Source organism: Camarhynchus parvulus, chromosome 2, assembly GCF_901933205.1.
Source record: "Camarhynchus parvulus chromosome 2, STF_HiC, whole genome shotgun sequence".
In the NCBI taxonomy this organism is placed as follows: domain Eukaryota; kingdom Metazoa; phylum Chordata; class Aves; order Passeriformes; family Thraupidae; genus Camarhynchus; species Camarhynchus parvulus.
The window spans coordinates 22,922,337-22,947,543 of record NC_044572.1 but is presented as its reverse complement, the minus strand read 5'-3'; the positions used below and the strand labels follow the sequence as shown (position 1 = coordinate 22,947,543).

At 37.7% G+C, this 25,207-nt stretch overlaps 1 protein-coding gene across 7 annotated transcripts in view; it reads right to left on the bottom strand.

Annotated features, from left to right (window-relative positions):
* CDK14 (cyclin dependent kinase 14) overlaps window positions 1-25,207 on the bottom strand; it is a 345,182-nt gene that overhangs the window by 155,561 nt on the left and 164,414 nt on the right. For all 7 annotated transcript variants that reach the window (XM_030944179.1, XM_030944177.1, XM_030944182.1 and 4 more), the window contains one exon: window positions 8,997-9,117. In XM_030944179.1, coding sequence (XP_030800039.1) covers window positions 8,997-9,117 — 121 coding nt within the window. The remainder of the gene's footprint in view (window positions 1-8,996; window positions 9,118-25,207) is intronic.

The window sequence follows — 25,207 nt, the reverse complement described above, 5'->3', positions numbered from 1 at the left end:
ATCCACTTTTACTGGTTCTGACACAAGTATAAGCAAAAAAAAAAAAACTACAAAAAACAACAAAGCAAAAAAACCCAAACCAAACCAACCAACCAACCAAACAAACAAACAAACAAAAAAAACCACCACAAAAAACCCCCCAAGAACAGCAAGCAAAACTGGAGAAAAATTTCCTGCTTGGAAAGAAGAACCCTATTATTATATATATACTATATCCTATTATATGTCTTGAACTCTTGTGCAGCCTAGAATTCCATTTGGTGACAAATTGAAATAAAAAAGTACTGGAGTTAAACAATCACCTAATACAAAAATCAAAAGGGTATTATAATCATTGGGGAGAGAAATTATAAGCAAACTTGAAGATTTGAGCTGGAAGACTGCTGTTCCCTTCAGCTCACTTGAAAATCAAGGTTAAAGATTGGTTTCAAAGGTTATGTTGTTCAGCACATTGATGAGTAAGTCAATAGAAAGAGAAGTTTAAATGAATACTAAAAAAAAAGAAAAATAGTAATACAGAAAAAGTATGACATTGAACTAGGAAATGGATAGGTAAGACCTAGAAAGCCATAACAGCACATAAAGGCTTGAAGAAGGCTGGATGGTATTTTAGATGTCATAGTGGTATTGGTGAATTTTAGGATCACAGTAAGTAGAAACTTGGGTCTGTAATAGGATCTCTGCATTGCAAACTGTAAGTGCACACACTACAAATCAGAAAATAAATAACACCTCTGCAAGGCCTTGAAATTTTGTCTGGTTTTGTAGACCTCACAAACTTTAAACAGTTTAGAGATGTTTTTGAACAAAGCAAAAGCTATTATAATGTCAGAAAAACTGGGTTTTGAGGAAAAAATTAAGAAAATTATGTCATTCTTGGCTACAAGAAAACCCAAGGGACAAGGGAGAATGTGATGACTGTGTATTTAAAATTACGCAAAACAAAGGACGGGGAAAAACTGATTAGGATTTTAATGGTTCACAGAATGGTAGGTAGGTCCAAAATAGTGTAACTAGAAATAGCAGAATGCCTTTAGGAAATAGAAATTTTAGGGTGAGTGTTAAGGAAATACAATTAATAATTGTGCTATATCCCAGCCTCCCAATGGACTTGAAGCCCAGTTACAGTCATGTAAAACCAGACAAGCTGAAATACTTGAGAATATTCTTCAGGAAACAGACTTGCATTAACAGTAGAGTGGACAGGATGATCTCATACACCAGTCCCAGCTCTAGTTTCAATGACACAAAGGTTACTTAAAATATGAAATAGAGGCTTTAAGGTGCATGCACCTCCAAGGGTATGTTATTTTGGTAAATTTGTGCACGTTCAGCCTACAATGACATTTTCAGAAAGCACATATAAATAATTTTTGACAAAAGAATATTACTTTAACAAATTTTGGTGTATTCAGTTGGGATTTTCCTACTCTCTTTGTAGGACTTCTGAGTTTGGATAGATAAGCCAAATGCTGCAATGTTGTTCAGAGATCTTTCCAATGCAATTGCATAGGATAAATTTGCAAAGTAAAAGTGACAGCCATATAATGCTGAAATGGGTGGTTTACTCTCTGATGACAAAAAAACCATGACTAAACCTATTGATATATTGATGAGACCATGCATGGCCATGCCATCTAATATTGCTCTTCTATTGTCCTATTTAATTTCCTGGGACTCTGGCTGTCACTGTACAGCCTCATAGAGAGTAAGAGTACTAGCACAGCTGAATGTCTTCTCTTGCATTTGAACTGACATAGTAAATGAGCCTGTAAAAAGGCAGTTGAACCCCTCAGAAACCTTCTTTTTTTGTTGTTTTTTGTTTTGTTTTCTGCACAACTTTTATAATTCAGAAGGGTATTCCCTTAAAATTAATTTCCTTACTTGGTGGATTGGTTTTATGTGTCTGGCTTAGGGATTCACATTCCTGTCCCTGTGTAACAAAGATCCTTATTGCTACAAGAATCTCCAGCAAATCTGTACTTGAATACCGTAAAACAAACAAAAAGAAGCATAACAGCTTTGGTAAGGCACATTATATAAAAGATTATAAGGGATGGTTCCTTCAGTTAATATTACAACTTTTCTTGATGGAGCCATAAAAGAAAGTATAGACACATCCAGAAAGAGGAGTTGTTTCCAAACCAAGTTTGTTTATAGTTAAATCAAGAACACAGAAACCCTATATTCTTACTATATATGCTGTAAAGTGTTGAATATTCTGCTTTGAACAGATCTGCTTTGTAGCAGGCTCAGTGCAGGTGATAATATTCAGCATTATCTTTGCAGTGAAAACCTATGCTGGATCTTCATGTAATATTTTTATCTAGTCATTAAGCCTGTTTTCTGTGTGCAGGGTTTGGCTTCAGAGGGGGAAGGCATTTTATGAAAGCCAAGTAATTCCTTTCAGTAATCCCTAGTGAGATTTCTGAAATTCAAAGGAACTACAGAGTTTTCATTCAAGCTTCCCAAACTGCACACTGTTTGTAATGTTAAATATATCAGAATTTAAAAGCAAACAGACAAACAAATAAAAACACAAACAAAACCCCACAAAACCTACACACACTCCCCTCCAAAATCCTGCTGCTTTACTTTTTCATGGATTTGTCATCAAGATGTAATACTGTAGCATCTTCCATAAAATTCTAGTAATATACATGTTGTAAGGGCAAAGAGATTTTTATCTTGTCTGATTTATTCAAGGAAAAAAGGGCATGTTTCTTTATCATCCTTCTTGTGAACACAATGATGAAAACAAATTTAGGGGGAAAGGAATGTAAAGCAAGGGACCCTTTTCTCCTTAACTGACAAAAAATCTGATTTCTTTCTACTGCAGCAGACTCCTGGCATACCCACAAAAGCTGAAGCTGGTTGAATTTGTCTTTCATGAACATGTCTGTTAATGTTGGTTGGAATTTGTCTTTCTTTGGTATATAAGAAATAACATCTAATGGATGATACAGTCTGATAAAAATACAGGCAAACAGCAGTTGTCACATCAGAAGTAATGAGTGAACCAAAATTTCCCTTTCATGATGACAACAAAACATTAAAATTTGTGCAGGCAGCATATGCAATGAATAATAACTAATTTACTTGATAACTCAAGGTATTTCTTTACAGTCAGACTTGAAGTAATTGTAATTACAAGAGAATAGAGTGGTCATGTTCTTGCATGTGTCACTGAATACCTAGAAATAAAAGCTCCAGAATTTTTTTTGCTTTGTAGCAATACCCAGTTTCTATATTAAGAAATACTATATTCATGGAAGATTAAAATGTACATGATCCTTTCTTATGGGATTCTTTCTATTGGATTCACTTGTTCTATAAAAGCAGAGTCAAAATAAGCTCAAGAAAATAAAATACTCCTCAAACTTGAGCAACATTTTGCCAGGAGACACTTTCTTGCTGAACATGTACTTCCTGGTTTTCTTTTCTGCATCCAGACACTTTCATAATGTACTTTCCTTACACACATGAAACGTATTTCTACAAATGAAAAGGTAACAGCAAATCTGATGTTGCAAATGGATAAAAGTGGTTTTCAGATTTCAGCATTTCAGGAACTGAAATGTGTTTCCCATAACTACAGACCCAGACACTTCCTCACACACAGCATTTCTATGAATCTGAGCCTGCAGAATTTTCCAATCGAAAGCTGATTCCGTTGATAAAACTTTAGAAGAACTCACTGACAGCAAGAGAAATTAACAATACCTTTACCGTTACTGCAATGCTACCCTAATCCCCTAATCCTACATATTAGCATTTCTTTGGAGTGGAAGTCATAATCCTGAGGAACATCAGGGGAAAAGAACTAATTTGCCCTATGCTGTTTTCTCTCTCATGCCCCAAGAAGTATTTCTTCAGGGCATACTGGGACTACTGCTCTCACATTTCTCTCACTGCAAACCATTTACAAGAGAAACAGGATAAAAATGCCTTTGTAATGTCCCCCATGTAAAAACCATAATTTGGTGCATTTGTGTCTAAGACAAAATCCATTTTTATGTAATGAATGTCTTAATTATGGTTGCAGGTCTTCATTGGTCAAATATTCATGAAAGCATACATGGAATTAGAGCGAGCACTCAAATTCCACTCTTATGTGTGAAAAGTGCTGTGTTCTCACATACCATTTATTTTTCTAATAATAGGATAGAAAAACTCCATATGAACGGGTTTCCCTAAATTAAGCTCAGATTTGAAATCGTGTATAACAACTTAGATGTAACAAAGTTAAACAAGGGTGATTTAAGAAGCAATTTTGTAACATTTTACTGGCCTAGTTTCTAATTTATTTCTTCTGCAATACTAAACATAGCTGATGCTAGTTAATAAATGTGAATTTGAAATATATCCCAGCCCATTACTGCTTAGGTACTGTGACTCAGAGTGTATTTTTTTTATAAACAAAACAACAGAATATGCAAAAAAAAATTGCCAGCTGTTAGCAAACACTGTTTAAAGACAGCTGCACTTCAAAATAAAATATCCCTAGTGACTTCTTGATGTAAGCAACCCAGATGTAGCAGCAGCGCATGCATTACCAGAATCAAATTGATTTAATAGCCTCTTTAAATTGCTTCATTTACTAATATTATATTCTTCCTGTAAGGAACAAATAGAATAGGTTAATTTAGGGATTTTTTCCCTATGTTTCTGTGTTACTTATATATGGGTTTTAGTAATCCATAAACCCTTTATGTGTTGAAGCCTGTTTTCCTTGCATTGACTTTCAAAGCACTGTAAAATTCAAGGATTAGGACAAGTTACACCAGAGGCAATGCAAAACCATTTTCCTATCCACTAGTAAGTCCTCATCAAGGGGGAAGAAAAAAAAAAAAAGCTATATCAAAGGTTATCACAACTCTTTGATGCAGTTGTGGGTAGTATAATACATTCATATAATGCTGCTGTATCAAATGCTGCCAGCAGTAAATCACAAAGCTTGACACACTGATTTCCATCACCAGCCTGACACCACTATTGCATGTACATCTTCATTAATATTATTTTAATGCCAGTGGCTATTTAAAAAGAATGCAGGAGAATGTAACATTGCATGTGGATCATTAGCTTTTAGTCACTATTCTAATTCTCTACACCAGCAAATGAAGTGTAAAAATAGCCTGCAGCCTCTGCCACCTGCTTCCCAGCCACTGTCCAGTGGTTAATATTTGGACTCCTTTTTCATGCAGCTGGTCTGCTACTCTGTGGGAGCCTCACTTTCTGCTCCCAGAGAGCCACCATGAAATGTCATTTATCATGGCTATAGAAAAGGCCCTGTGACCCTTTTTTTTTTTTCTCTTCTCTCTAAATAGAGGAAACAGCTGTGCTTTCTACCTTAACATTATTTAAATATTTAGTGAAGAGGCTGCCTAGTTTTGTCATCATGTAGATCATCAACAACGACACAGGAGAGCGCACACTATCTGCCATAAGGACATAATGCCAGTAATTGCATAAAAATGCTAATGCTACAAACACACTTTTGATAACAAATTACCAAATTATCTTGGAATCTGATGGTAGACAGGTTTCTTCACATCCCCCTTCCTCCCACTCTGGGAAGCCACTAAATGGCTGTAATGTAATTATGGCTCAGCTCTGTACAAGCATTGTGTGAGCACAGCCCCAAGGCTGCCTGGCTCCAGCAGAGCTCCCTGTCAGATGTGCCAAGCAAGCACAAATGACCTTAGCAGGCAGCTACACCTCTCACCATCAAACTGGAAGTGCTGTCTCAGACAAGCCAGCAAAGCACAGAAGTAAAAATCTAAAGCTCTTCTGTCACACACAGAACACATTTGCTCTCATCCAATTTCTGATGTGGCAGAGGCTGAGCCCCTGCACAAATTGCTGCCATGTGGAAGAAACTGCATTACCAGGTCCCTTTTTCCTAAACCCTTCACAGTTCCTCAGTTTGTAGAGGGCAGAAAAATATTGTGAGGGCTACAAATTGAGTACAAGAGGAATGTGACATTGTTTTTCATTTGAAACAGAACACACCCCCTCTGACCCCTGAGCACCTGGATTTTTTTAGGCCTCCACAAAATGCTCTGTGCAAGAGAACATAATTTCTTGATATCATTGAAGATGTAACTATTGTGTTCTTCCCCAGTACTCGAGTCATTTTTGTCAGAAAATAAAATAATGGCCTGGATTGCTGAAGTAGCATTTAAAGTCCTTACTTGATCTTCCCTGCTGCCCATGTAATTTGAATATAAACATATTATTATGAAGGACATGCTCAGCCTGCAGGTGTAGTAACTTTTAAATGCTTTTAATTAGCTACATGACTTAATCTTTATTACAGGAACACCACATATTTTGATTGGACCTTCTAATAGCTCTTTCACTAAAATCATCATGGGGGAATGTTAAAAGATCTATTTTTGACAAGTTATTGAACTTTTGAGAAAACCATTTTATTAATTAAATAAACTTTCAGCAACAATAAAAATGTTTTAAAATCCTTTGTTCAGTGTCACAGGGCAGTGTTTTTTAAATTGGGAAAAGTTTAGAAATTATTTTAAAGTTAAAAAAATATTGCTTCTAACTAAAAGAAAGCATTTTAAAGTGCTTTTTGAGCAGTTTGCCCTATTAAAGCATTAAAATTTTTCTTTAGCAGTTTCTGTACATTCTCTGTAATTGACAAGCTGACTCGTGTGTGCAGACACACAAATACATGTGACTCAAGAACTGAACAAATGTAGGGGCAGATAGGAGAGGGTGAGCAGAAAGGACTGTTTATCTCTCCCAGCTATCTCCATCCTCTGAGTCAGCGGTCTTGCCTCACCCCAAGCAAGCTGAGCTTCTTGCTGAGGGCATCTGAGGTGTTACTTGGAAAAGAGGTGATTGTAGAACATCAGGAGCAGATGGGCTGCAGAGATTGCATGCAACCTGTGAAGACATCAGGCTGAACCTGATATTTAGGGAAACAGGACAGTTTTAGGATAGATGAGAAACTGAGATATAGAAGGAAATTATTTTACACCTGTCAAGTGGAGAATGGTCTGAGGAAAACCAGGCAGTTGATACAGAAGATGCTGCCTTTGCCTCTCTGGCACACTTGTAATATCACAGTGATAACATTTGGAGTTTTCTCACTGTTCCTTTCTTACCTCTTGGTTCACCTTCCCTTAGAGCTCAGGGAACTGCAGCAGCCAGTGCCCAGTTATAATAACCACTCACTTCAGTGTTAGATACTCTAGTATTTATGCTCTGTAACCCCCTCACATGAAACAATCCTGTGATTTCTAAATCATCCCCCCAGGGGTCAAGATTTTCAGGAAAACCTGTTTTCATCCCATAATCTCTGATTTCACCTACAGGACTAAATACAACTCATATTTAGTTCCCTTTCCTAGACAAAAAATTTTCCTGCTAGGTCTTCAGTTTCAATATTACACTGGAAGATTACCTTGAAAATATTATTCCACACCATATGAAAACATAAGGTGCTTTTAACCTTATCTTACAGTTACCTCTAGATTTTAATATAATCATAATTCTAACTTTGGCTTGCCTGTATTAAAGAAAGATATTTCAGTGAACTGCAAAACAATTACTGTATTTTTCTTAAACTTCCTCAGTGTCATTTCTTCTCAAATGAATGAGTTGTAAAGGTTTAAAAAGTCAAACATGCATTAAAAAAAATCCAAAACTCAACCAACCAACCAAAAAAACCTCAAAGCAACCAACCAAACAAAACAAAACCCAAACATATTCCAGAGCATCTTCCTTTCTTTGTAAGGAAGAGGATTTTTTTTCCATATTTCAGAATTTGTAGAGATTACGGAGATCTGATCACCTCAAAAAACTACAAAATAATTGAAGGACTTCCAGCTTGGTCTTAATAGTCAGAAAACCAAATACATTCCTTGTTCCTTGTTCAACACAGGACTAAATGATGTAATCAAAAATGAGCAAGGTGATACATATATTTTATAAATCAAACTACTCTTCTAAACCTACAAGTCTCAATAAAATCCATAGGTTTGAAAGAAAACTATTCAACAATCTTTACTGCTACCAAATATAGCAGATTAAGAACTGAGCTTTTATGCTCAGAGACAGAGAATCCTGGTTTTCTCCTCGCTACAAGTGGGCAAGGTGAAAGTCAATCTTTTGCAAAACAAGCGTCATATCATAGGAAAGTAGCATTCTACAGCTACAAAAGTCAGACTACAGTCTCCTGCAAAGCACCAAGGGCATCCTGGCCTGTATCAGGGACAGTGTGGCCAGCAGGAGCAGGGAGGCCATTATCCCTTGTACTGGGCACTGGTGAGGCCACACCTTGAGTGCTGTGCCCAGTTCTGGCCCCTCAGTTTGGGAAGGACATTGAGATGCTGGAGCGTGTCCAGAGGAGGACAACAAGGCTGTAGAGGGGCTTGGAACACAAATCCTGTGAGGAAGGACTGAGGGAGCTGGAGGTATTTAGCCTGGAGAAAAGGAGACTCAGAGGTGACCTTATCGCTCTCTACAACTCCCTGAAAGTTGGTTGTGGTCAGTTGGAGTTGGCCTCTTTCTCCAGGCAGCAACTGACAGAACGAGAGGACACAGTCTCAAGCCGGGCCAAGGGAAATATAGGTTGGATATTAGGAAAAAGTTTTTCACAGAAAGAGTGATAAAGTACTGGAATTGTCTGCCCAGGGAGGTGGTGGAGTCACCATCCCTGGATGTGTTTAAAAAAAAGACTGGATGTGGCACTCAATGCCATGGTTTAGTTGAGGTATTAGGGCTGGGTTGGACTCAATGATCTTAAAGGTCTCTTCCAACCAAATGATTCTGTGAATTCTGTGTCAACAGCTGGTAGCAGCTGCCAGGAGGGGATTCCTTCAGGAGATACTGCATGAACCACACATATCACTACACATACATCTTTCAGCCTGTACCAGTGATCCCATTACATACTTGGTTTACATGTCTAAAAAAACCAAGAACTAAAGCTCTTGGTGACTACATGGAGTCTTCTCATCCACACTTACCACATGTCAAGGCAGGTGGAATATTCTGTTGATCCCAGAAGGACATCTGGAGGCCTGTACCATAGGGTTACCACTTCATTGGAATATGTATGACTAGGAACTGATTTAGCTCTTGCAAGACCTGTGGGGTAAACACAAATAAATTAATGTAAACAAAGCAAAGAAATACTTTGCTGTACAGTTACAATCTAAAAGGATATATGAGCACGTATAATGTAATGTGACAGGCATGTTGCAAGAGTGTTTTTCTTCTAGAACTGGAGTACTTTACTTAATGGTAGCATCTATCATTAAGTACCTGGTTAAACAGAGCTGTGATTATTATAAAGGGATAATACAATATGTTTTTTATAAAGACAACTACAGGCCCAAAGGAGATGCAAAGATATACTGTGGTATACCTAAATAAAAGACAGGTAAACAAAGATTTTAATTACCATTAACTGCTCATCCTGAGGCATGAACAGTCTTCCATTTCAGTGTTATTTAGAAAAAGAAAATGAAAAGGAAACTCCCCGACAAATGATGCCACAGATGAGATTTGGTTTCTTAGGGAAGCCTAGGAAACCTTCAACAGCTGGCACTGCAAAGCCCAACCTGCTTATTCGAGTTTACGTTTGAAAGCTGCAGACACACTTACACATTACCATTCAAATAAATATTAATATTGCAGCAATACAGCAGAAAATCATATGTGAAAAATTCCTCACTCTCAAGAATTGCATATTGGCAGTGCTCCAATTTTAGAAACTATTTCAATAAAATCTGTGGCCTACTAAAGATATAATATTTACAATAATTGTATTTTAAGCCTGTCAGTCATTTAAAATAGTTCACATTATTACACAATCTATGTAAAAGAGAGATCATCGTATGCTAAACCAAGAAGTTTACAAGTATGTTTCTCCTACAGAGGACTCTCTCCTCCAGAAAATGGAAAAAGATCTTCAGGGCTAAGGTGACTCTTCCTATCATGGGCCTGCAAATGCTTTTTCTGAATTATCTGATACTAGCTACTGCCTTGAGAACATCCACTTCCTTGCTGGGAGCACTGGACATGCACAAGTAATGAAAATCGGGAGAATGCAGTACTGGGTGCTTTTTTGTGTCTTCCTGAATTACTGGTTTTCCTTTCAGAAAACAAATGGAATTACTGTAAGAGAAGGTCATGTTTTACACCTTACAGAAACAAAGAAACAAAGTCATACACTCAGAAAGGAATAAGCAACATGAGAATTCCCAAAAGTGTGCAGAAGAGAGTCCTTTGCCCTTTTCTTCTTAAAACACTAGAAAAGCTATTTATGAACATTTACTGTCGGTGAAAACATCTCCATAGCAATGATGGCCAATCTTGCCAGCAGATTGCATTATCAGTTGATTATAGCAATTAGACCAGTGTACAGGAATAATATGAACTGTATGCTATGACCCATTCTTTTAAAAATTATATTTGAAACATGAATACCTATTTTTAAAATTTGCAGACCTCCACTTCTTTATGGTTTGTGCACCCGTCCATCAGGTTGATGAACAATTTGGCTTACAAAGACAACCAAAGGGTTGGCCAGGTACAGCCCCAAAGAGGCAGAGGAGAGGTCACATCACGTGTTTCACAGTGTCTCTGCCTCCAGAGTAAGGTTTTTGCTTCTAGGAAACCAGAAATGACCAGCAGCTCTAACTGGTGAGCAGTTCTTATTCCTAGCACACAGAACCATTAACAGGCCTGAGTTTCTGTGCATCTATATCCCATGTGACTAAACTGAAACAGTATTCCCTGCTTTTGTGGATACAGACGTACTACTAAGCAATATAAAAATTATGAAAGGATTTGAGAAGTCTGGATGGTGAATGATTCCATCCTTTTTGCCTTTCTGTGCCCTCCCCATTAGTCTTGTCTGAGGAATACTAAATTTGTTGGTAAATTCTAATCTTCTACCAAGCTTTCATAGGAAAAGAGGAATAACCAAGCAGTGGGAAAGGCCTTTTGAAGAAGCCACATCATGTATTTTGGGCGAAACTGTCAAAAAACGTCAGAGCTTGTGGGATGACAAATTCAAATTTTCACAACACAAATTGATCCACACATTCCAGAAATCTCCCATGTAGAGAGAAATGAGAACCTGACTTTCCATACCAGAAATCACATTGCAAATAATAACACCATAACCACGGTTCCCACCTGGCTTCCTCCACTTTACTGACAAGGATGCAGCTCTGCAGGTGTTACAGTCAGCCCAAGCACACCTTCCATCCTCTCCTGCAACTCTTCAGCCTGGAACCAGTCCTCCCCTCCTGCTGGGAATGCCACCCATGCTGTTTCCTCAATATACTGCTTCTACATCTCCTCCACCTCTAATCCATTCCAGGTTAATGAAAATCTGTCTTATTTTCCAAGAATGGCCCTTCTGGGCTAGTCCCAGCCTGTTGGACAACTAAATGTTTTTCTTTAATCCACTCTTCCCTCCCCAAACACTATGAAAGTTTTATTTGAGGTTGGCCACTGCACCTGGTTTCTCAGTTATGAGAGGATCATTAATGGAATTGAGAAACATTTAAACAAAATCTTAATTTGTAAAAGCAAGCTGAGGCCCTACGTTGGTATCAGGCAGCACCACCAGGTTAAGAGGTGCTACAGTTTGAGTTAAACCATAACAAAAGGCTTATGAGTACAGGCTGCATGTTTAAGTTGTGGCCAGTTGGTTTCCTAGTTGGCCACAAACACTGCTTGGAAAGTAAATGAGAAAATAGAAAGCAGGAGTGAACAACCAAGCAAAATATTTACAAAAGCTAAAATTTGGAAGGGGAAAATTTGGCACAGTCCCACTGTTCAGTCAGTCACTCACTCCCCTTGTGCAGGACTGACATGACCTGAATCAGGCTAATGCCTCAGAGGAGCTGCTTTCCTGCAGGGAGGGAGCAGCCTCTGCTTTTTCTGAATAATTCTTTGCTCTGCATAAAGAATGCATTTAGCAATAATGAACACTTTCACTCAAAATTAATGCAAATGTGTCTCATCACACATGAGATATGAAAAAAATACTCTAATCTTTCAGATATATTTACAATCTAAAGAGAATTCTTTCAAAATATATATGTGAAACACCAAGATACTACATTTCTTGTTTTGATGGTCCAGATACAAATAGATGACAGTTACCAGGGTTTTTCCAGATATCCTTCTGCAAGAAAACTTGCTACATATTTTATACCCCTTTGCATATCCAAATATGCTTACTCATGCAAAATTTATTTAAGCACATCCTTCAACTGAAAGAAAACTGAAGGGTAGGATTAATTAGCACAGCATGTTCGATCACTTTCTTTAAGGGTTCCCTGTCTGTTTCCATGGTTACACTACAGGAAGAATGACAATCTCATTTTAAAAAAACAGAGCTTATAGGGGATCATCAAAACTTCAAACCTTAATGGCCCATGTGCATAAAAGCCAAAAGGTAAGTGGCAGATCACGAGGTGAGCACACAATATTTACATATTGCTGCCTGAGCACTCTTTCAGCCTCAGAAGGGGGAGGAAGGATTTCCTGACAAGCAGTGAACTCCCCTCTGATTCCTGTGTCTTACAAAAGATAAAAGGTCAACACATGCCCTGCTGTTGCAGCCCTCTTTTGAGAGAAGGAATCCAAGGATAAGGCCCAGTTATTAAAATTAAGGTTGTGTCAGACTCACTAGGGAACTTGTGTGTAATTATGGGAAGGACAGCTGTTGACGGTTGTCACAAGGGTTTTCGGGTGAAGGAAGAGACGAGATGGGCTCCATGATCAGAAGGCTTGATTTATTAAGTTATGATATAAACATCTATTATAACTATACTAAAAAGAAAAAGAAAGGAGAGTTTCCAGAAGCTGCTAGCTACCTAACAATAGAAAGTAAAGAATGAATAACAAACCAGCTCTCTCAGATTGTGTCCAAGAGATCTCAGTTCTGGATTGGTCACCAACTCCAAACGTCCAAACTGGGCCAATCCAGGCAGACCTGCCACATTCCACAGCAGCAGATAACCTATTGTTTATGTCTGGTTGCTGAACTTCTCAGCTTCAGCAGGAAAATCCTAAGAGAGGATTTTTCATAAAAGAAATGTCTGTGACAGACAGCCACTGCTTAATGTTCTCCATGCACTGATTTCTTATGACCATTATTTACCCAAAATGAAAGAAGAAACTGTTCTATGCATTACATGCTGCAAGGCTTGCACAACATCATCTAGCTGCTCTGTGGCACAAAACACAACTTAATTTTAACTCATTCATTAAACAACAGCTCAGGTTATCCTGGGAAGCATGGTATTTAAAATATAGAGTGAATGATCTATGCCTATGTGTGTTTATGTCTTTAACACAGAAAATCCCCGGCTGCCTCTTACTCTGAACTTAAAAAAAAAAACCCTTTTTTATTTTTTTAAGAAGAAATTTTCTTGCTTGGTAAACACAATTGTCTCTGCTTTATCTGGCTGTATCTTAGACTCAGAGGATGTATCTGATTTTACCTAGAATCAGTTATTACAAAACATATTGCACTGATTTATCACTGTAATTTTTAAATTGTATTTGGCTTTTAAAGAGGCTGCAGCTACATCCAGACTCGAGACTTATCCAAAACACACATCTTTGGTTACATGAGCACGAATATTAATATTTGATACCTCTCTAGCTGCAGGATAGCTTCCTAGTCAACTTCATATGACAATCGGAAGCCTTTGTTCACAGCAAATATGATTCTGCAAATGAGAAAACCAGTCATGTCTGAAAAAACAAAGGCTCAGCAGCCATGTGCATGGTTTCCCTTTCTATTATACCTTAAAAGTGTTGAGCAGCTTATTATTTTGATTTAGATATATTTAAAAAGGCTCTAGCAAGCATACTAAAAAATAAGGTGTTTTCTTGCTTTTTCTTGATTCAACTTCTTTATGTGCTTCCTTTTTTAGCTTCCTGTTTTGTTTATTTAACAATTACTTAGTTTGAGGTAAATGGCTTATTGAACTGCAACTATGAATCAGTAATAACATTAAAATTTTGCTAATGTATTCTGTTGTAGATCATGAACTGTCAACTTAACCTACTTACTCAGCTGCTTGTTTTCCAACAGAAGCACATTTATTATTATCAAGTGAATACTTGAGTGACAACAAAAAATAAAAAAGTAAAATGGGTGAAGACACTGACACTGCTTCAATGAAGTGATCAGCACTCTAACCCAGAAGCCAATTCTTGGCAATCAAAAGTGTCCTGCAGCCTTTAGGTCCCTCTGCTGTTTATCTGAATGCATCTGTCTCCAGCATGAAGCTTTACCTGAGCATCTGAGTTAAATTCCTCTCAAGTAAGATAAATTACCTACACCATCCTATGTCCTGGCCCTAATATAGCCATTAGCTTATGATAGTGCTGTTCATTTATAAAAGTTACTCACAATCAGAGAAAGACTAATTAGGATCTCAAATTAGTATTCCCAAAATGCACTTGAGCAATGACTAGTCTTCCAAACTGGAGTGCAGGAGTCAGTTTTCAAGAGAGAGAGAAGTAAGACAAAAGGCATGTGTGCCTCTCAGCCTGTCTGGTTTTTCCAGCTGTTATCAGCTGTTGTAATAAAAGATTATTTTCCCCTACAAGTCTTATCTCATGTAAGTCTTCAGACAATCACTTACAGTAACACAGATGATAATTATTCCAGTCTGTGAATAGGACTCAACTGTCAGCTGACAAACACAAGTTACAGAATGAGGAGACACAGAAATACTTTTCTTGCTACCAGAAAGAATGACTCTAGCACTCGTGAAAAGTGTTTGCCCCTTTCCAACAAATCCAGCATCATCTTTTCATAACCTCTCTCCTCTGCCCCCTGTGCCTCCCAAAGGATCACAGGGAATAGAAAAAAGGGGTAAAAGAAAGAGCTCAGATCTTGGTTTTATATTATAAGATCCCTTTGGTTAATTTGTTTAAGAGCTATCATAGCTGTAAAGCTATTTATTTATTTGCTTTAAAATACTTATAAATAATTTCCAATATGTTTTGAAAAAAGGCACACTGATTTTGAACATGTACCATGATTGAAAAATTTATTCCTTGTCTATAAGCAGGAAAAAAACCATACTAAAAATTGGATACTGTACAAAAAGTGGTACAGAAATACAAAAGAAATATACAACTATACAATATACAACTATACAACAAGAAATATACACTTCACTTTCTACACCAGGAATATATATGTACCCCCATGGCATTCTGGGTCAGCATGAATATGTTCAAAGTGCCTCTACTAGTCTGGAGGTAGAAAAGTAACAATGTGGGCAGGAAAAAAAAAAGGAAACAAACTGCATCAACATTATAAACATTCACATAGATGTAAAACTAGCAGCACTCAAGGACAGCAAGCAATTTCACATCAAAGATAGCTTCTGCATTACAGAAAAGACCTGGATTCCTTATGGACATGGTATACATGCTCACAATAGCCTCAACAGATGATTGATATAAATCTTGCTTTCTAAATTTCAGATTTTTACTTATCAATTTCTTGTTTCATAAAAAGTCTACAAGAAGATGAGGCCTTCTACTCCTATAAAAGCCCCAGTAGGAACATGCCACTGTGCTAATAAGGCTGTAAGTGAAAATGTCAGAATTACTCATTTCACAGTGAAGTTATTAGTTTTGAAGCAAAGAGTTAACAATTGCTGAACAGATGGTTTTAAATTGGAAAGATCTGCAGAGTGCAGGGAGGAAGTTCTAGAAAGGACAAACAGGCAGAAAATAATTCTTCACTGAAAATGAGAGCTAATACATCTCAGGATATTTTAATATTCTTTGAGGAAAGAGAAAAAACAGGGAAGCAGCTATGAATGAATGAACCTAATCAATACTGGACAGTTATTTGTGTAATAGTAACAATTTACACGTGGAATTTTAAGACATGACTAATGAACTTGCCAAAGACGAGAAAGGTAACAGACAACTTTCACAGAGTTTTGAGGTATAAATGTTTCATCACCATTAGGATTTTCCATTAACAAATCAAAGGAATCTAGAAAATACCAAAAAAAAAAGATATTCAGGAGAATAGCCTTGTATGGAGACAAGTTGAGAGCTACAGATCCCCATCTGGTGAAGTGTAACAGTCCATCAAGCACCAAACACAGAAGCTAACAAGCTACAGCAGGCTGTTGTGTTTGAAGCTAACAATTTACTGTGGTCTCTACATTTATAACTAAAAGCAGGAGAGTAAAGGTCATTTCTGGATGACACCATCTGGCATTCAAGTAAAAATGAACCAATCCTTTCCAACTGGTACCTGGATAACTTATCATTTGATAGGTATTTGATGTATGGCATGAGACAGGTTAAATACAACATAGCAGTAAAGAAATAAATATGCTTGCACTCCAAGACTTATCTTTTTTAGAAAATCATCACATAGATAAACTGCCTTTCCCTCTACCCAGGTGCAAAGAGAACTGATCACATAGCAGATGCAACTCAATTTCATACAGGGCATCAGTACCATTCAAGTCCTTTTATTTTCATGCTGTATTAAACCTGGCAACTGAAGAACTGCTTAATAAGCACAATTTGGTGCTACTGTAGTGACTCACAGTCATCCACACAGAAACACAAAAGCTAGGTTTCACTGACAGTTTCATGTTTGAACATCTAATCCCAGTTGCCTACCCTCAGGTAATTTTGTTTCTTAATTGAACATACAGCACTGGCAGTGCCAGGTGATGCCAGGTACTGCTCTCTCCACCTACTGAAAGGGTCCACAACTCACTGAAATACCCTGCAGGGCTGGACCAAAGGCAGCAATAGTAGCATGGCTACTGGGATGTTGGGATGTATTGATGGAGAGATTTATTCCAGTGGGATCAGTTTTGCCGATCTATCATGTCTTATCTAGCTGTAAAATATCTGGACAACTTTGATGAAGAGCATATCTCAAGTCATGGTCAGCTATTAAAGCCTAATCAAGTAGCTGAAAATTTACTTGAACTTGTCTAGGATAAGTAGTTTAACAAGAACAGGGCTACTTGGAAAAACAAATATTTGAACAATATTAACATCTATAGACAAATAATATTTTTGAAAAGCAGATCTAACAAGTATTTTGTTTATAAATAAAAAAAACTGCCATTTGACATTACCCTGCAGGAGTAGAATCCGCAAATTTGAAAAACTGCCACCCCATGGGTGCTGAAAGCACCAACTCTTACAGTACAAGGTCTGACTTATGTACAAATTACACAACTCCATGGCTAGTATCCACCAGATCCTTGGCCCTGTACTGCAGAGCCAGTGCAAGTGGGTTTGATGGCCTCCTTTTCCAGCCAAGGTGTCACCTGAGCACATCCCTCTTCTGCAGAATGCAGCTGCATCTGGTCCCCCATCCACCCTCAGCTCATGAACCGTGGCAGCCCTGCCTGGCACAAACTGCTCTAGAGCTCATGGAGCTTAATCCAGGCTGCTTCCAGTACCCCAGCCAGACTATTTATAGATAAGACAAATATTTAGCTGACTTTTGTCATTGCTACAATGTCATATCTCAGAACTTACATATTCCCTTAGTAGGTAAGACACTGTCTTGGAGTTCCTCCAAAGAACTCCAACACATTTTGCATGTGTTATCACATTGGTACATACATTCACATACTAGGTAACATCCACAGCATCTAAAGTCACATCTGACTGCACAGGCTTAAGTCAGAGTAAAATGATCTGAAAACAGACATTGGTGCAAAACTAACAAAACTGAAAAAAAAACCCACCTCCATTATATAAAAGCTTTTAAATACAAAGAACAAAATAACTTCAAAATAACTTGAAGATTTCACTAATTTTCAAAATTTCCTCCACTTTGCTTTCAAGAGCGAATCCATTAAGAAAATTTATATAAGCACTGTTGCTTCTGTAAAGCAATATTTTTAAGCAACATCATCTAGCAACAGAATCTCTTGAATGTCAGATTCACCTGTTCAATAGAATTGCTCTTCAAAACACATTTAATGTATATGTCATCTTAAATTAGCTGAATCACAATTCGTATAAGAAAACTTTTATGAGAGAGACATTCCAATATGCTTAGATCTAAATTATTATTTGACTTTGCATCAGTAATAAGGCATCCATATTCCATCCAATTCGGTTCTTAATACAATTTTGTCAAAGCAAAAGAAGAAATGAAAGCAGACAATTTCATTTTAAGAAAAGTTACATTAGAAGGGCATTAAGGCTATTCCTTAACAGTACAATTCTGGAAATATGTAGTTAAAACCCAACTGCTCCTAATGCAGCATTTTTCTCTAAAGTGATAATGAAAACTAAAATGCCACTGCCAGAATGGCAAAGCTGGAGCTATGCAACCCAATCTAGTCCTTTCTGTACAGATGTAACCTACCAGTCAGTAGAACTGCAAAACCCTGTATTGTAACTAATTAAACAAGTGAAAACTTGTTTGTACTGAAACCAAACCATTCTTTTATCTATTCACCTTGGGGACAATGGATGTACTTCTGGATGCAATGCTCAATAAAAATTACTTGCAGATTGCAAGCAAAGGATCCCTATTAGTACTTTGGCCACTGACAAACTACTACTGTCATACTGTTATTGAAGCATTCCATGCTTTATTGAAACCATTTACTCTATCAAGTTTGTATGTGTGAACCAACTGTTAGTACCCATAAGCATGTCTCATTTGGTATCACAGCCTACAGCCTGTGTAGCTAAGCTGGTGGTAGTCCTGAGCACTGTAAGACAAGAATGGGCAAAGGATTGCCAAAATTCCAAGAAGCTTACATGAGAAGGCATTTGTGTTTATAAAGTATATTTCAGTGATCTGCTGCCTTTTGTCATATCCCTCCTCCTGCTTTTTTTTTTTTTTTTTTAAATTTTCATTTGTTTAGTTTTGTTGTAAGGTCTACAGGTCAGAGCTGAACCAAATTTCCAGAAGGTTGGAAGGTCCAGAAATAACTTAAAAACATTGCAATGACATATGCTTAAAAGCAAATATAGTCACAAAAGCAAGTAAATTTGATGCCCAAGTGACTTAAAAATTGCTGCAATAAGAAGGATATGAATATATTCATGGCTGTGGGTGGGAATAAAAGAGATTACATCTGAAAATCTCCTGCTACCTTATTTCCAATGACTACCCAAAAAATTTGCTGTACAATTTGACATATTATGAGCCAGAAAAGCCAAAGGTGGTACAACCAACTTTGGAGAAGAACTTGAGGACCTTTAACCAGGTGAAGCTCTAACCTGCATTCCGCTACCATGTAAATCAGAAGTTATTCAGCACCATTTTCTCCTCATGCAAAGCTGCTGTTAATGTTCCCACATCACCCAGACATAAAGCTGCTGATACCTGATTCTCCCACTTTTAAGTTTTTTAACTTTGGTTCTTTCAAATTATAAGACCAAAAGGTCAAGCAAAGTATGGTTACTTGTAATACACACCAGAGTAACTACTTGGAGCTATCATTTATTTGTATAGTTTTTGGAAATGGAAGTTGCTGGAGAAGTGTTAAGTACTGCTAAGACGAGCACCGCCTGATCACTTCTGGCTATCACCAAAGCTGACTGATGCAGGGGAAACTCTCGTCTTAAAGCAGGTAGCCCTGCAAGCATGATTTTAATTTATAACACAACAAATTATGCATCTATGAGTATATTAATACAACCAGCACTGTGTCTTTCAGAATGAATGAAAAAAATCATGCATAGATTATTAAGAATTACCTGGATAAAAAGTGACTGTGTTGCAGAAAAGTAAGGTTTTAAACTGTCTGGGACAAAAGAAATGACGTTATAAATTACAGAGCCATCATTTCCTTAAAATGCAATCTCAGTTATGGAATTATTTCAGACCATGTTAAAGGCACATTTTTCTTAATGAACTGCCAGTTCTGTTCACGTTAATCTTTGCACATCAATATTTTTGTTCTGACTGATGATGAATTTTTTCTTCTTTAATCCACACCTTTCCAAGTCAGCCTTTAATATCTACATAATTGATTGTTTCCTGTGTAAAATAAATCTGCATAACTATTAACACACTAATGACATTAAAATAATTTTAAAAATTAGCATAATTTTCTCACTATATAATACAGTATGTTCTCATAAATAAAGAAACATAAAACAAAATCATAGACCAAGAAAGAAAAGATAGAGAGTATTATGGGAGCTACCTGAAGGCCTATATTCAAAAGCTTTACCATGAGCAGTACCTTTTTCTATAGTATTTTTCCCTGTAACTACTGTAACAGAAAGAAGCAAAGCTTCAAAACAATAAAGTTTCAATGAAATTTTGATATTTTAAATACAGGTGCTTGCAACCATGATAATCACAAGGATATGGAGAAGTGTGGGAAGGGAAAATGTTCTCATATAAAACAGAGAGAACGATCAGATGACTGAATAAGGCTTTTTTCAAATGAAACAATATTTGTGTAAATACATCTACAGATTCAGATGGATGGATGGATGGATCTCTTTTGTACAGAGAGCAGATCACAATTCCCCAAGTCTTTTGTGCCACTGTCACATAGCAGTCTAGTTCACACTTAAGTGGGCAATATAAGGAAATAAAAAAATCTTGATTATCATAATAACACAGCACTGAGCTAGCTGCAGTACAGATGACATTCAAATCCCATGTTCTTCTTAAACACAAAATACTGAAACAGATTTTTCATCACAGTTGTTTTAATGGTGTCATAACCAACTTCGTTTATTACCCTTAATGGATAATTAAGATGCTTTCCTCCTATTTAAAGGCTTGATATAACTCTCACTTGTAACAATAGAGAATTGCATTGAACCCTAAGTAATCTGAGATTCGTTTAACAGGGGACCCATTAAGTGAGTCACACCAATCCCCAGGTCCTTCATGCTTTTTAAAAAATAATACATTTTCCTTTTCAGTCAATAATCCTACATAGGGCTTCTCAGTGGGAAGAGCTTAAGTTACAACATCTGCCTTAGTAAAAGCTGAAAAGCCTCCTATTTAAAGATTTTTAATTTCAATTGTTTAAAAGCAATCAATGAAGGCTGGCATAAACAAAAAATTAATAAGTGGCTCTGCTTTGTATTAACAATTGGCAGAGAAAAGTTAAAGTCCTAGTTGAATACAGCTGAACCTCCCTACAGTTTCTGCAATTGCTGTCTCCAGATAGTAAACTCATGTCAAATCAATTCTTTCTTCACAGATTATGAAACCCATTTTCTGCCCATAAGAGATTCTTACTGCATTGACTTTCACATGGTAATTTTTTTTTATAGATTTAACTGGTACCTCAATAAAACCATCAGATATATGAAGTAAATTTGATGGAGATCCATTATGAGAACAGCAAAACAAATAAATAGGAGAAGAAAGGAACATTTCCAGCAGCACCAGACCACACCTTCTCTTGCATCTTCACCTCTGAAACAATTCTTTAGACCATATGCCAGAATATCCCTTTGCACGGCTGTTGTTTGAAATTTTTTGCCACCTACCCATCTCCCTCCCCATTTTACCACAGGTGTGGGCATCACAGCAGAAGGTCACCGGCACAGCATATGAAGCCCTTGCTCCTGGGAGGGAAAGGGAAGGATGCAGCTTTGCCTACTCCCTGGAAGCAGCCAGTTATAGCATTAGAAACTGAGAAGAAAGGTCTGGGGGTGCAGGGAAAGCCTAGTATCCTCAGAAAGTAAAATAAAAACATGGCAGCCTGCCACATGTCTCTGGGTCCACAGTGCCCACAGCTTTTGCAGCCTACAACATTTATTTTTCCTTCAAGAAAAAAGATTTGAAGGTGTCATAGCTATCAGCTCTGCTCCTAAGCTCTGGCCTTACTTTGCCTGGGTCTAGAAAGTGTGGACAGCAAGGGCTTTTTACCCTGACTCAGTAACAGGCCATCACGGCTGTTCCAGGACAAACACACACAGTCTGCTCTGCTGCTCCAGCCCCAGCTGCCACTGTACACAGCAACAGCAGCTTCTGCTCTCCATGGAAAATGAGGTATTTACAGATCATCACAAAAATAACTACTTTATAAAGTACTTTATAAAAAGACCTGCAAGCTGACCCTGGTTTGAGCAGTTTGGGGTTCACTTCCCAGGTTCTCACTTCCCTTTTTTCAATTTCCTCACAACATTGTCACTGAAGTCATCTTCTTCTCTTGATATTTAATACAACTAGAGTCCTCAAAGAAGCCCACTACTGTCCTTCCTGAGGGGTAAAAGAACCAATTCTTCAGATTTCAAGGACTATTATCAGAAAGGATAAGGCTGCACCTGCAGTAACAGCAACCTCCCACAAGAATATGGGAAAGAAACATCTTTTTTTTTCCATGTTCAACTCAGGCAGGGTGTTAAAGGGGTCCATGGACTTATGTTTGGGGTAAACTGTTTTTCTTTCTTCTTTACCAGCAGCAGCTTCTGATAACCAACACCCAGACAGCTTTTAGCCCTCCTCTAGAGCCTGCAGAAGGGCTGCTGTGGGGGGCAGGAGCTGTGTTGGGCCAGCAGCCTCAGGAGTGATGGGGCAGCTCCTACAACTCACCCCAAAAGGCTGTGATAGGCTTCCCAGATTAGTCTCACTTAAAGCCAGGCAACCAAAGGGAGCCAGCCTACATAACTAGAGGCACTCTCAGAGGAATTTTGCTAACGATCCCATCAAGCTTCCCGAACAATATCACACCAGCTCTTTGGGCACTGAGACAACTCCTTATATCAGCATCTCCAAGAACTGATACTCTGTGGAACATTTACACAGGAAAACGTCGCAGTTATCCATGCAAGTAATCTTTGATGCTATTCACTTTTCATATGAATTTTATACAGTACATTATAAAGAAACCCTTGTGGGATTCTTACTGTGAAGAAAAATAATCTACTTTTTTTTTCTAACTTTTCAACATAGTTTTAGCAATTTTAATAGTAAGCTATACAGAAATAACCTTGTCCCTCATGACATACCACTGTCATGCTCTCCACAGAAAAATCTATATAGAAATGCATGGAAACATCCTCTCTAATACTCAGCTGCAGTTTTAAACTATAAGTCCATTGAGTATAATTCCCTTTATTTTAATCCTCAAGTCTCTTTGCTCCTGCTATCTATTATTTATCATTCTATGTATCCAGAAGGATGCATGGTTGAATCACACTGCCTTGATTCTTTTACTACATCAGAGGACTTTATATTAACAAAATTCTGAAAGCTTAAGGCAGGACTTTCACCATAATACAGACCTCCTGCAGATCCTTACTCATCCAGAGATCCCCAAAGGACAACAAAAAGTAGTTGGGAAAAGCTTCAGGGTTAGTGTTATTTGAGAGACTAAATAAAAGACATTTTCACAAAGATGTCATGCTGTTTTTCCACTCCAAAGCCCATTCCCACAGATGAGAAAGAGCAACTCTCATACTACAGAAACAAGCATTAAAGCACTAAGTTCCTGATGCTCCTTGTCAATTCACCTTGCAACACTGGAATTTGTTGGTAGTGTTACTGCAGTTTGAAGATTTTTTAACACTACTAAAATTACCAAAAAATGGGGCAGGGATCTATTCAAGTATTCAAGTATTTTCTAAAGTTTTCAATTTAGAAAATTATCAATAATCAAGTTTTCCTATCCTTTCAAATATACTCAAGATAACAATACTTCTAGACCTGTTTTTCCATACTTTGAAATTGTATTTTGCACTTGTGTGCCTGCTGTGTAGGTGCCTAAGCTGGGCAGGTGCCTGCATATTTTATACACCCTGTCTTAGAGCCATAGTACAGAGAAAAAGGCATTATACAAACTACAAAGAATGGCATCTAATTAAAAGATGTGATTACACAGAAGGGCCTTGCACTTACAATAACTGCACAACCCCAAACAGAGACCTAACAGGTCTTCAAACTTCACATTCACCCACTTCAAGCAGCTTACTTCTGTTGGAGGTCTAACAGATGAGATGATAGGGAAAGGCAGCTGCAGGGAAGATTCACAAATGAGAAATTCTCTGAGAAGAAAACCCCAGCAGCAGGTTGGTTATCTCAGAGGGGAAGCAGGCCAAGGGCCCAACCAGTCACTTGGCCACTTTCTCTCACAGCCTCAGAAGTGCTTTCACTGCGCCACATGCTAGTCGAGTCTAAATGTTTTGTTCTTGACAAACATGACCTGATGATATTTTCAGTGCATTGAAATGTGGGTGATATCACCTCAAGTTTATGTAAATCTTTTATCAGAAAATATCTAATAACAAGTATAACTATGTATTTTTCAACCCAGAAGGCAAAACACTATTTTAACTAAAGAATATGTAAGAGTAACTGTGCTATGATCAGAATAAAGGTCCACATTGTTCTTGGAGGTGTCAGAATATTAGATTGCTAGAGGCTCTTTTCAGAGGATATGAAACAAGGCAGGAAAAGAGTAAATCCTACATGGAAAGTCCCACACAGAAGGTGGGACTCACCTGCCTCCTGATTATTGTCAGCTATTTAGGGACTTGGTGCTGGAGTTTATCAAGTATGATAATCTGCATGCAAACATAATTGATTAGCCAATCTTGATTTATATCAGCATATACAGTAACTAAATACCAATCTCCAATCATTAAGAAACAAAACAAGCAAGGTATTTAGTGAGTCACAGAACCATACAGAAGAAGGAGAATTTGCCTAGTTCAATCTGCCAGATTGCTCAAGGCTTAGTCCAGTAAGGGAAGCGAACAGAGATTTCATAACATCTCTGGGCTGCTCCAGTGCTGAAGTACTTTCATACCAAACACTTCCTTCCTTATAGCCAGTTTGTTTCAGCTTATGACCATTATCACTCATGCTCCCACTGTGCACCCAAGAGCACCACCATGCTCTTGGTAACCAACTCTTAAGGTATTGGGAAACTGCAAAGCTCTTCATTCCATTACAGCAGGCAATCCCCTGGATCAATCATGATTTACCTTGACTAAAACTGGCAAACATTTTCTTCACACCTACAAGAAGCCTCATTCCATTATTTCCTATGGGATAGTGGTTGACCAGCTGCAGTACTCCAGACCTTCCTTCTTGCCCTTCTTGCAAATGGATAAAACAATAACCTTTTATTGGGAACCTCCCTCAATCTACAGTCTGTCAAAGATCAGCCTGGCAATGACATCACTTGGCTTTCCCAGTACACTCATGGTGTAAGTCTTGGGTTTGTCCTGGGAAGCGTGAGAAGTT